The 13,696-nt window shown below is 41.7% G+C and overlaps 1 protein-coding gene across 1 annotated transcript in view; it reads left to right on the top strand.

The window, feature by feature from the left end:
* The first annotated feature begins 221 nt into the window (after positions 1-221).
* Poln (DNA polymerase nu) overlaps positions 222-13,696 on the top strand; it is a 141,797-nt gene continuing 128,322 nt past the window's right edge. Inside the window, exons 1-3 of the mRNA XM_085836355.1 lie at positions 222-294; positions 4,401-4,453; positions 8,054-8,554. Coding sequence (XP_085692481.1) covers positions 222-294; positions 4,401-4,453; positions 8,054-8,554 — 627 coding nt within the window. The remainder of the gene's footprint in view (positions 295-4,400; positions 4,454-8,053; positions 8,555-13,696) is intronic.

Below are 13,696 nucleotides of genomic sequence, written 5' to 3'. Positions count from 1 at the left end.
CAATGTTTTCTGTTTAATCTTGTGTTCATAAAGTAGAGGAAGACTTTGGGAAAGGGGGAACCAGAGTAGGTTGAAATGGAAAATAGAGTGAATTATCAAGTACAATAACATGTGAAAACCAAATGGTACAAAAAGTGTGGTTCTGGTGGTTTTGCCATCCAGATATACAAAGGGCCCAGAAGCCCTTCCCCGTGCAGCTAATCCATGTCCATGTTGCCTGGATGACTGAAGATCTAGGCCCGACTGTCCTTCTGCTTGAAAGCAGTGCAGGGTCATTTGTCTTAGAAAAACCTGGTATGTTTGTTCATTTTGTAATGTGTTAGGGACACCCAAAACTAAACTGATGTCTTATTACCCTACTTTTTCTTAATGTTTCTATGGGCTCAAACATTTTATCTGAAACTTTCAGAGTTTATATGTACTTTTATAGTATAAGTTAAATGTTTTGCTTTCTTGGGTCTCTTTCCACTTCCTGTTCTTTTCGTTAAACTGGTCTAGCAGAACCAGGTTTGCTTAGGGAGTATTTTCTTCCCCTCAAGGGACAGAAGTCGCATAGTAATTTGAACAGGGAATGTTTATGCAATTGTTATTGACTAGATGGATTTTAACCACCAAGGTATATAAAGAAAACTCTAAAAGATCTAAGTAGCAGACAGGGAGCAGCTTCCTACCCCAATGCTGGAGCAGTGTGCTGAAAAAAGGAAAGGTGTCCATCCTCTGGCAGTGTTCCTCCAGCACCCTCTGCTGACTATGTTTAGCACTGTGCCATGAGTTTACAGGGTCAGCTCCAAGATCACAACTAGCTAGGAAAGTTCATGTTCACTTAAGATGGATGATAGAAGCTTTTATCTTGCCCCAGGACTGTTAGGAAGTGTTTCCATGGCATCATGCCAGTCCAACAGCACAAATATTGTCTATTGGAGCTTTTGCTGTTCAGAGGGTGGGAGATAAACTCTAAATGATTCAGAAGACTTAGGGGATGCAGTAGGGTATTTACAGAATTTTATGCCTCCCACCACTAAGAAAGAGACATAGACCTGATAGAAAACTTGGAAGAGAATGAAAGCATATGCCTTCCATTTGGGAATGTGTTCTATCCCAAACAGTGAATGATACAAAAGTCACCTGCTTCATGTAGGGCCTAAAGTAGATGGGGTTCAGGCAGTGAAGCTAGTGTCCCAGCCATGTGTATTTCCATCTAAATAGACCTGATGATATTAAAGGTGGGGAAAAAAAAGATGTGTGGCTTTTAGAGCCTTAACAAAAGAATCATAATACAGACTTCAATAATATGAAGCAAGGCTATTACATCAGCATCAGAGAATCATAAATCTTTTAAAAGATTAAAATTAAACTAAAAATGCCTGAAGTGGAAACTTAAGGGTTCTTTCGAAAGTTGAAAATTGGTTGGATGGTGTTTGTTGGGGCAAACATGTAAAGGAACGTTTTGTTAAAGGCTAAGGCCAACTTGTGAAGGAAAGTTTCACGGAAGCAGACACAGGAGAGAGGATGTTCTGCTAAAACAAGTGCACGAAAGGACACGTGATGAAGGATTCTTTGCTAATGACATGCATATATTGGTCTGCCTTACATTTCATAATTGAGCTGCATTTGTTGGAATGCCATAGAGAGACACCAAAAACCTTGTTGTGCTGTACTGCAGTTTGTTGCACTTCAAGGATTTGGGCTGATTGGATGCACGTGCTGAGGCAAGACCCATGGAGGACATGTGGTGTTTGGATGATGTAAATAGGACTCCACAGAGTGCCGGAGACCAAGCTTGGCTTGCTGATACCCCTAGCTGTGCAACGCTTATGGGTCTTGAGTCTTTGCTTCCCTGAGAGAGACACACCTGGTGTTCCTGCTTGTTCCTGCTTCTGACAGAGGCTGAGGCCTAGCTATCTCTGCTAGGTCATGTCACTGATGTTGCTAACTCAACTCAACTGAACTGGATTGCTGGTGTATCTATGAGGTGTTTGTGAGTGGATTGAGCTGCCACTGCCTGCTAACCTGTGAACTGAACTGCCGATTTCCAGACACACAGACAGGAGTTGCTCCAAAGAACCTTTTTAAACAGGCCCATTCCCCCATTCCCATACTCTTTCTTTTCTACTACCTCTGGTGGGTGGTGGGTTGTTAAGAGGAAGGTTAAAGGGTTTAAGAACCATCATTAAAAATAAGATTTGAAAAAAAATTAAAGTTACAAATGCCCCCTGCCATGCTACTAGCTCCTGATGGAAATGAAGCTTGAGACTCTAAGGACACCAAGTTTGAATCTCAAACTGTCAAACAATGTCCATTTCTGTCAGAGCATCAGTAAGAGGGTCTTCAGCAATCCATTGTGTGCTGGAAGTGGTTTATTTGGTTCAGGTACAAGCAGGCCAGTAGACACAACTGACTATTTGAACTGTGTGGCTTGGCTTATAATGTGTTGTCTCAGCATGCAAAAAGCCAAAAATGGACTGCAGGTGTGCCATACTCCAGTTCAGGCATCCTGAAAGACATGTTGAAAATAAATTCACAGGATAAAACTTTGGTTGATTTACTTGGCCGTCTACATTGTATGGATGGGAAAACCAAGGCTAGAAAACTTTGAACCTATAGACAAAAGTTGACTAATTGACCAATCTGGAATAAGAACGTTCAGAAAATCTGGCACAGGGAGTTGTCGAGGCAAGGTATGTAGCTAGGTTCAGGATACAGACTTGAAGTATCTCTCACCTATGAATTTCCACCCAAGGCTGCATCAACAGCCATGTTATTAGAATGACTTGGCCAATTGACACATACCAGCTTCTGTCCCATGGTGTCCCAGTGAGAACACAAGGTTACTTTGAATTAAGTAACCATGGGAGTTGGGGAAGAGACTGCATATGGGCCCATTAGTCAGGACTGATTTAAGGTTTTTTTTTGTCAAACAACCAACTTCCCAACAACAGAGATTGGGCTCAGAGTCTCCAGGGCATGATATTTTGTGAATAGTCACCTGGTGGCAGGTTGGCAACACTAACAACTCCCATGCTCTGAAAGGTAGAGTGATAGGTGTTTTTTTTTTTTTTTTAATCTTTTAGAGAATGTATCTCACTGTGTTGCCAAGGGTGGTCTTTCTACCTTATCCTCCCAAGCAACTGGACCGCAGATATATATCACCATGCTACCTACACAGTGACTCATTTGAACGGAACCAACAAGTGGTCCAAAATGGGCTCACCTTCTCAGTTCTCTATTCTCAGTTGTCAGCTCCATTTCCCATGAGTACTCTTGGAGCCTTGGGATTACACATGAGCAAGTGAGCCCATGTGTACAGAACACCTGTCAAGGTGGCTATGAACACAGATATATAAGTTACACTGTTTGGAATTGAGTCTTAGTTCTATCCCTTACTGTACAACTAAAGTCAGTCAGTGTGCTTTTGTGTGAGTGCACAAGTACACGCATGTGGGGGTTATAGGTCCTCAGGAGCCAGCTATTTATCTTTTTTTTTTTTCTTTTTCTTTTGAGATAGGGTATCTCACCTTAGACTAGGCTAGATAGCTAATAAACCACAGGGATCCTATCTCCACATCAACCAGCACTGGGGTTATAAGCTTGCACCACAGGTGGCTGTTTACATGAGTTCTGGAAACCAAATGGAAGTCCTCATTCTCACTCAACAAACATTTTACATACTGAGCCATTTATGCAGCTCTTCAGCTCAGGGTTATTAAAATTAAAATCTAAATTAGCTGTTTGCATCAGTGCTGTTTTCTTGAGATCCTGATTGTTCTATTGCAGTATTATTCATTTTAACCATTTCTTCAATCCTTTAGTACTTATAAGGTGACTCCAGAATGTTAACTTTGGGTTTTCTTTTCTCTTTATTTCCTTTTTCTCTTTATCTTTTTGGTTTTTCAAGACAGGGTTTCTCTGGGGCCTGGCTGTCTTGGAAGTAGCTCTCTAGACCAAGCTGGCCTCAAACTCAGAGATCTGCCTGCCTCTGCCTCCTGAGTGCTAGAATTAAAGGTGTGCACCACCACTGCCTGACTAACTTTAGGTTTTCAAAATAAAATATTCAAGTGCAAATTACAAGTACCCACAAATAAGCATTTCATAATTATATAGATCTGCCTTCTATTACTTCAAAGACACTTTATGTAATCACTTACTACAATGGTCCTGTGCATTTTGATTGTGTTGGTAGTGGCTAAATAGCATATTATTCAGTTTTCAATTGTTAGCGAATTCTATAAGTTTTTGTTTTGTTTTGTATGACATAGGGCTAGTCTGGATCTGGCTATGTATATGGCTTTGAATCCACAGAACTCCATCTGCCTCTGCTTCCCCAAGTGCTGGCATTAAAGATATATAATACCATGCCTAGTTTTTGATGTTAATTTTTTGTTTCTTTGTCTGTTTTTAAGCTTCAAAAGTGACAAAGAAATCCAGTGAGAAGACTCAGTCACTAGAAACAAAGGTAAATCTTTACAGTTCTGAGTAATTCTAAATAGATGATCCTCGTTTTTAAACAAATAGTTAATAAATGTCCTGGTATATGTTAAAAAATCTGGACACACTGCCTTAAAAATAGTTCTTATTCTCCAGAACACATGGTTTAATTTAGACAGGTGGTGAGGAGGAGGGCACAGAAGCACCCCACACATCTGCTCCGTGTGTGCAGAAAGTGCTGTGAGAGCAATGACTTTCATGTTCTCTGAGACCAAGAAGATGGACATTTATTTAACGAAGCTTTGTGTTGATGCAGTTTTCATTTTTGGGGCAATAGGGGGAAGGACCTTGAGATAGATATCTTTATGAAGTATGAAGATTGTATCTGAGTTGAAATGTAATGGGCCATCAGGAGTTGGCCAAAATGAAGCTCCCACCTTTCAAGAGTAGGGAAAGGATACTGAAAAAAATTTTTAAATATGATTTATTTAATGTATATGAGCACACTGTAGCTGTTCTCAGACACACTAGAAGAGAGCATCAGATCCCATTACAGATGGTTGTGAGCCACCATGTTGTTGCTGGGAATTGAACTCAGGACCTCTGGAAGAGCAATCAGTGCTCTTAACTGCTGAGCCATCTCTCCAACCCAATACTGAAAATTTTTAAGAGAAAAGAGCTTGAAACTTTTCAAGTAAGCTAACCAGTTTTGATAATACAAGAGAAATGAGAGATGATGTCATCTAAGACGTTGTGTAGGAAGCAGTGGCAGAGGCTGCCTCATAGTGGAGAAAATGGACTCTGGAGCAAACTGCTTATTCAGGCTAACCTTTCTTTTCTTTTCTTTTCTTTTCTTTTCTTTTCTTTTCTTTTCTTTTCTTTTCTTTCCTTTTCTCTTCTCTTCTTTTTTTCTCTCTCTCTTTGTTTCTTTCTTTCTTTCTTTCTTTCTTTCTTTCTTTCTTTCTCTCTTTCTTTCTTTCTTTCTTTCTTTCTTTCTTTCTTTCTTTCTTTCCAAGACAGGGTTTCCTAGCTGTTCTGGAACTCACTCTGTAGACTAGGCTGGCCTTGAACTCACAGAGCTCTGCCTGCCTACTCCAGAGTGCTGGGATTAAAGGGATGAACTACTACCATTGCTGGGCTCCTTTTTAAAAAGCTGTTTTATTTATTTTTGTTTTTTTTTTCGAGAAGGTCTTACTGTATAGCCATGGCTGACCTGAAACTCACTATGTAGACAGGACTTGGTTCAAATTCATGGAGATCTGCTTGTCTCTACCTTCTAAGTGCTGGGATTAAAGGAATATAGCAGTACACCTAGCAAAATCTATTTTAGAGTTTTATATAATTTTTATTTACTTATTTTGGTTGGTGAAGAGATACATGCCATGGATCACATATGATGGTCAGAGCACACTGTGTGGGTTCCAGGGATCTAACTCAGCTCTCTAGGCCTGGTGGCAAGTGAGTCATCTTGCCAGCCCCCAACCTAATTTAGAATTAAGCTCCCTGTAGTAAAGTAGGGATGTTGTCGGGACCTATCCCTTGTACTACTGGCTGATTATCTAGCCCTAAGATTTTGAAAAGTTATGTGCTTCCTGAAATTTTTTAAGATTGAAATTTAAAACATTCACCATAAGTTTCTAAAGTTGCAAAGAACATTAGTATATTGTTAATATTGACATTTTTAAAAACTGTCATAAAAAAATCCACTGTGACTCAAAGTACACTGTGGTAATTTGATATCCACCATCACCCATTTAAAAAACACCCAAGCAAGATCTTCAACAGTCTAAAACCTTATTGAATTCCTTTTCTTGAATACTCCTCCACAGAATTTTAAATTAATATAATCTTATGCCTAAAGTCTGTTCTTGGAACCATAAACTATTCTTCTGCAATAAAAATATGAATAAATACATTACATTTTCTGTGGTATATGACCAAGTATTAAGACATTTTCTTTCAAAATTCATTTTTTCTTTTTTTATAAATTTATTTATTTATTTATTTACACTCCATATTTTTTCCCACCCCACCCCCATCTCTGACTGTTCCACATCCTGAACCTCCTGCCCACACCCCTGTCTCCATGTGGATGTCCCCACCCTCACCCCACCTGACCTCTAAACTCCCTGGGGCCTCCAGTCTCTTTGAGGGTTAGGTACATCATCTCTGAATGAACACAGACCCGGCAGTCCTCTATGTATGTGTGTTGGGGGCCTCATATCAGCTGGTATATGCTGCCTGTTTGGTGTTCCAGTATCTGAGAGATCTCTGGGGTCCAGGTTAATTGAGACTGCTGGTCCTCCTACAGGATTGCCTTTCTCCTCAGCTTCTTTCAGCCTTCCCTAATTCAACAACAGGGGTCAGCTGCTTCTGTCCATTGTTTGGGTGTAAATATCTGCATCTGACTCTTTCAGCCTCTTGTTGAGTCTTCCAGAGTACGGTCATTCTAGGTCCCTTTTTGTGAGCACTCCATAGCCTCAGAAATAGTGTCAGGCTTTGGGACCTCCCCTTGAGTTGGATCCCACTTTGGGCCTGTCACTGGACCTTATTTTCCTCAGGCTCCTCTCCATTTCCATCCCTGTAATTTTTTCAGACAGGAACAATTATGGGTCAGAGTTGTGGCTGTGGGATGGCCCCCCTCTCCCTCATTCCCTCATTTGATGCCCTGTCTTCCTGCTGGAGGTGAGCTCTATAAGTTCCTTCTCCCTTCTGTTGGGCATTTCATCTCTCTCTCCTCCCTCTCTCTCTCTCTCTCTCTCCTCCCTCTCTCTCTCTCCCTCTCTCCTTCCGTCTTTCTCTTCTCTTCTCTTCTCTTCTCTTCTCTTCTCTTCTCTTCTCTTCTCTTCTCTTCTCTTCTCTTCTCTTCTCTTCTCTTCTCTTCTCTTCTTTCTTTCTTTCTTTCAGACTGGATTGAGCACTGGCTTTCCTGGAACTCACTCTGTAGACCAGGCTGGCCTCTGCTTCCTGAGTGCTGGGATTAAAGGCATGCTCTACCACCACCCAGCTCAAAATTACTTTAAAATTAATATTAATGTGCAGTTGTGCAAAGCAAGAGATAAATTATAAATTTGGAAATGAACATTAAAGCACAAAGTACCATTGTAAACAAACGTATTAAGATGGGTGGAAATGTTTTTCTCCTGCTAGTGCGTGGGTCTGCCAGCGTTGACTGCACATTGCTAGAATGAGGACAAACATTGCTGGACTACAGTTTTGTTAATTTCATAGGCCAATTAACATTTTCAAGTATTTTTTATGATTTCATTTTCTCTATGACTGCCCTCTACTTGGAGCTGCAGTTGCAGGTCTCACACTCGTTCATTTTCTTCTGAGATGAGTCACTTCTAGTACAGAGTCCAGAGGAAACATTTTGAATTTGTACCTGCTCTAGCTCCAGGGTCGTGTCGTCTAGAAAGACTGTCTAGCTCTGCTGGAAAGTGTGGTTCTAGAGCTGGAAGGGTGGCTCAGTGGTAGAACACCTGTTTAGCGTGTACCAGAAAAAGGAAGGAGGAAAATCATAGATAATGTAAAACGTCTGCTCTCACTGTATCAAAAATGCACTTGGTTTCTACACATGTCTCATGAATCCATGTTATAATGAAATATTTTTCCTTTTTTTCTGCAGAACCCTGAGTCATTAGTAACCCAGACACCAAGAGGATCCATTGAGCTCTGTCCTCAGCCCTCCATTACTAAGCGCACATGTCAGCTCTCTGCTGGTCAAGTGCAGAACAGCATCAGCTCATTGGGTCTTTCCAGTTATTTAATTCCACAGTGTGATCAGGAAGCTTCAGTTTTACAGAATATGGAGCATAAGAGACAGCATTTCCTAAAGGAAAATATAGGCACAGAAGATAAGGACAACTCAAGTCTTAAAAGAAAATATATTACATGTAGTAAATCCTCAGAAAAAGCAAGTAAACACACAGCCCTGGAAAAAGATACCGATGGGACTGAATCCTGGCCAAACTCCAGGGACACAAGAGCTTTGGGGGAAAAGCTGTGTGATGTTAGATATTTGGGTGATTTGGCCAAAGCCCAGCTGATGGATGCTCTCAAGCAGGCAGCAGCCCTGGTGGTGACATTGATGTACAAGGATGGTTCCACACAGCTGAGCGCCAAGCAGGTTAGTAAACAGTAGTGTCACATGCCTGAGGCACTAGCACTTGAGAGACTAGGGCAGGAGGGTAACTTGAACTCTGGAATTTGGGTTCAGTCTGGGAAACTTAATCCCAGCATTTGGGAGGCAGAGGCAGGCAGATTCCTGAGTTCAAGGCCAGCCTGGTTTTCAAAGTGAGTTCCAGGACAGTCAGGGCTATACAGAGAAACCTTGTCTCAAAAAACAAAACAAAACAAAACAAAACAAAAATACCTCATTTCAAGACAAATCCTCTTTCTGATTTTGATAAGAGCTAGAAATATGATTTTAAGCCTTACTTCCTCTACTTTGACAAATGATTGTGACAATGTAGGGTTCCTATCAATTCTGGGCAACTGGCAAACTGTTTTCCTAGAGGAGGTGATCCAATCTACCTTCCACCAGTAATGCCTGAGGGGGTCAAATTCTCCACCTGCTGGAGATTTTATTCTATTTTCTACTTAAACCCTTCTTGTGTGTGCAGTGTTACTTTGTGTTCAACAGCAGTGATACTGAGCATTTTTATGTACTTATTGTTCTTCATTTATCTTTGGTGAAATTAAAGATTTTTTTGCCTATTTTTGGATTAGGTTATGATTTTTTCTATTTTGGATATGTAAGAATTCTTCATGTGCTTTTATGAGTCTGATCTCTAATAAGATATATGATTTGCAATTTTTCTAATCTGTGAATTTTCACTCAAATTTCTTGAGAAATTTGAGAAAAAAAATTTTTTTTGAGACAGGGTTTCTCTGTGTAGCCCTGGCTGTCCTGGAACTCACTCTGTAGACCAGGCTGGCCTCAAACTCAGAAATTTGCCTGCCTCTTTCTCCCAAGTGCTGGGATTAAAGGCGTAGGCCACCACGCCTGGCCTGAGGGGAGGGGGGAACAAAACTTTAAATCTAAAAATCCTATTTTTGTGTTTTTGTTAGCATATTCAGAATGCTTGGGGCTTGAGGAGATGGCTCAGTGGCTAAAAGCATTTGCTTTGCTTGCATATGGAACTGAGTTCAAATCCCCAGCAGTCACAGAAAAAAGCAGAGCATAGCTTTGCGTGCATGTAACCTCAGCACTGGGAGACTGAGACTGGGGATCCTATGTACTTGGTAGCAAGCCAGCTAGCTAGCTAAAAGACTGAGCTGTCCATTCAGTGAGACACTCTGTCTCAAAGTAATAACATACAGGAACAATTGAAGAGGATACTTGGCTTTCTTCTCTGACTTTCACATACAATCACATATTCACATGCCCCGAGCCCCTGCTTTGTTTTTCCCAAGTCAAGCAGATTTGCCCCAGTTTTATTTGTAAGCATTTTGTAGTTTTAGCTCTTAAATCTAAATCTGTGATCCATTCTAGTTAATTTTTTTCTAGGCTGTGGAAATTCACCCTTTGCAGGTGACTATTTATTCATTCCAGCTCTATTTGTTAAAAATACTCTTCTCTTTTAATTCTTTTTTAAAAAATTTTAATATTTATTTATATGAGTATACTGTAGCTGTCTTCAGACACACCAGAAGAGGTTCCATTACAGATGGTTGTGAGGAACCATGTGGTTGCTGGGAATTGAACCTCTGAAAGAGCAGCTAGTGCTCCTAACCACCAAGCCGCCTCTCCAGCCTCTCATTTAAATCTTTTAGTGCTTTTGTTAGTTACAATTTCATTACTGTGAGAAAATCTCTGACAAAAACAATTGTGTGTGTTGGTGGGGGAGGAGGTTTATTTTGCTCTTCATGGTGGAGAAGGCCTGGCAGCAGAAGCTTGAGATAGTCGGTCATATTGCACTCACGGTTTAGGAAGCAGAGACAGATGAATGCTTGTCTTATCTGACTTTCTTTTTACTATATTCATTCCAAGACCAAAGTCTGTGGGGTGATGTTGCCCACATTCAGAGTAGGTCTTCCCTCTTAATTAAGCCTTTCTAAAAGCATCCTTATAGACACACTAAGGAGGTATGTTTCCATGATAGCTCTAAGTCTGGACAAGTTGACGATAAAGTTAATCTTCATAACACTTTCATTGGAAATCAGTTGGCTGTAATTCTAAGGGTTGATTCCTGTTTCTACTCTGGGCTTTTGTTTTGTTTTGTTTTGTTTAGTTTGAGACAAAGTTTCACTATATACCCCAAGCTGGCCTTAAACTCATGACATCTACCTGCCTCCGTTTTCTGAGTGCTAGGGTTATAAGTGTATGGAATGTCACCTGTAAGGGTTGATTTCCATATGTTTGATTCTTTCCTTTAATCTTTGTTTCTGTGTTATACTAGAAAGTATACTGTCTTGATGACTGAGGTTTGTAATAAATTTAGAAATCAAAAGGAAAACTCTTTATCTTCCAACTATGTTAATCTTTTTAAAAGTTATTTTGGCTATCAGGGTTCCTTTGCATTTCTATATAAATATTATCATTGTTTTATTATGTCGTCATAATTTCTGTAAACATCCATCTAGGGGCTTGATACAAATTATGTTGACTCTTTAAATTTTGTTTTGGTGGAGAAGCATTTTTTTTTTTTAGTTTCAAGGACAATTTAGTTTAAAAGAAAGATCTGAACACAAAAAAACCTGAAAATCTTGGCAACTGCCCAGAGGATAGAGAAAGAGAAGAGGAGGAGAGAAAGACATGGCATTTGAATTAGGCCAGTATGGAGCTCAGTTACATAGCGAATAAGCTGCCACATGGTGGCTAGAGAAATGGTACATGATCCCAAAATGATGGGAAAAGCATGCTTAGAACAGACAAAAAGAAAAAGAAAAAATAGTTCAGAAAAAAGGAACTGCCTCTAAATGTATATCTCTAAACCTATAGACTAGTGCAGATCTTATCATAGATAAGATATCTTATCTTTGAGCATTAGATGGTGGTTAATGTAAAAATACACAATTGACCAAAATGGTCAGAGAATAAGTGTCTGTAGAATTCTTAGCCCAGTTGGGACATCTGTATCACATCACACCCCACAAGGGTCATGGGCCATTATGGAATAGGAAACAGAACGATTGCTAAGAGCTACATCTTAGAGAGGACTGAAACAAAGTAGTGTCTTTTGGATATGACTGGATTATAGCCCTCCTGAACTATAACAGCTGTGGTTGCCACACAAGACCCCCAGAGGATCAGCAGCCAACATCTCACATGGAGGGAGAGGAGCTCACAAGTTCCCACCTCTAGGTGAGGAACTGTTGGCAAATGGTGAAAGAAGAAAAATCAAGTTTTGGTGAAGGTGTGGCCTTGATAGGTTGTCCATGCTCCAGTGGATGGCCCACACCCATGAGTGTATAAGCAGCACAAATTGGATTCAGTGTATTATAAAAAAAAAAATAGGACAGTATGGAGTGGGAAATGGAAGTGGATCTGGGAGGATCTAGGGGAAGGGGTGGCACGGTGGTTTGAATAGGAATGGCCCCCACAGACTCATGTGTTTGAATGCTTGGCCCATGGGGAGTGGCACTATTAAGAGATGTGGCATTGTTGGAAGAAGTGTGTCACCATGAAGTCAGGCTTTGTGTCACTGTGGAATCAGGCTTTGAGGTCTACTATGCTCAAGCTCTGCCCAACATGAAATCCATTCTTCTGCTGCTGCCTTTGGATTAAGCTGTAGAGCTCTCAACTCCTTCCATGTCTGCCTGGATGATGCCATGCTGCTTGCCAGATGAGAATGGACTGTACATCTGAAACTGTAAGCCAGAACCAATGAAATATTTTCCTTTATAAGAGTTGCCTTGGTCATAGTGCCTCTTCACAGCAATAAAACCCAAACTAAGACAGAGGGGGTGAGTATAATCAAAATATAAGGTATTCCTGTATGAAATTCTCAAAGAATTAATAAAAAATACTTAAGAAAATCAGGCAGACTTAAAGCTGTATAGCTGTGGTTCTGTATGCAACTGTGCTAGAAGGAGGGAAATCTGGGAAAGAAAAGTATATCATTTCATTAAAAGGATAATTATTTGACCTGCTTGGGACCTGCTGGCAGGGGTGACTGGTAGACACCAAAGCACTTGCCATGGGTGCCACTATGGTAGATAAATGTGTGATGGAAAGATGCAGTACTCAGTGGAGAGATGGAAAGGAAGGCAAAGCCAAGGGGTTCATGCACTGTGGAGAGAGGTGAAACTGGAGTCTCAATGTTGGCGATGAGCAGGCAAGGTGTGAGGAAGCCTGGTGAGGTCCTGGCTCAGGCTGCCACCAAGGGCCATGTCTGGGTCTGTAGTCCTATGGCAGCCAGGACTGTGTTGATGTCCCAGGCCAGTGTTACCACCAATGTCCATGCAGATGTCCTGGCTCCACCCCTTGCCTAGGCAGCACAGAAAAGCTGACCTTGATGATGAGGTAGGGGAGCAGTGGGGGAGGTGACTCCTAGGACATGAGTTCTGGAGTGCTGGCCTGCCCCTGGCCCCTAACCTGTTGTGGGGTGGCTTGAGCAAGGAAGAGATACTCTCCCCTGCCCTTGCCTCCCTCCACCTGCAGCAGGCAGGAGAGTTGGCCCTGAGGTCATGAGAGTGGGAGGGAGCTGGCTCTGCCCTTCACTGGCAGCAGCACTCAAGAGAGCAGGCCCTGCAACTCACCTGGGCAGCACAGTAGAGCTGTGTTTGGGGGTCAGAGGAAGGAGAGCTATCCCTACCCCTCATCTGCCATGGGGTGCCATGGGAGCTAGCACCAAAGTCATGAGAGTAGGAGAGCTGGCCCCACCCCTCTTTGGTTGCAGTACTTGTACCTTGCCTAGCAGCATAGTAGAGCTGGCCCTGGTGCTGAAGGCCCAGATTAGCAGGTCCTAAGGACACAAAAGCAAGAGAGCTGCCCCTTGCTGGTTGCAGCAGTAAGGGAGCTACTGGAGGGACAGTGCTAGAGAGCTTGCCTTGGTGGTGCAGGTGAAGGAGAGCCAGCAGGCTGACCAACTTAGCTACCTCCTAGGCCCAGATCCAGGGCTTTGAGTAGGCCCATCCTAATATCTACCCCATCTGTGATCTGCTGGGCACATCAAAGTTCTGCCCCTGCAGATCTAAAGTTTCAGGATCTCTCTGACACAGGGCAACAACAGGAGGATATCCTATAGGAGTCCCCCACGATTGATAGTGTAGCAGAAACCAGAGGCTTCAAACAGACCAATGACTCCTTGCAATGAATATTTGC

This window comes from Mus caroli, unplaced genomic scaffold (assembly GCF_978045245.1).
Source record: "Mus caroli unplaced genomic scaffold, Mus_caroli_1 scaffold_4, whole genome shotgun sequence".
Taxonomy (NCBI): Eukaryota; Metazoa; Chordata; class Mammalia; order Rodentia; family Muridae; genus Mus; species Mus caroli.
This window is presented reverse-complemented; position numbering and strand designations above follow the sequence as displayed.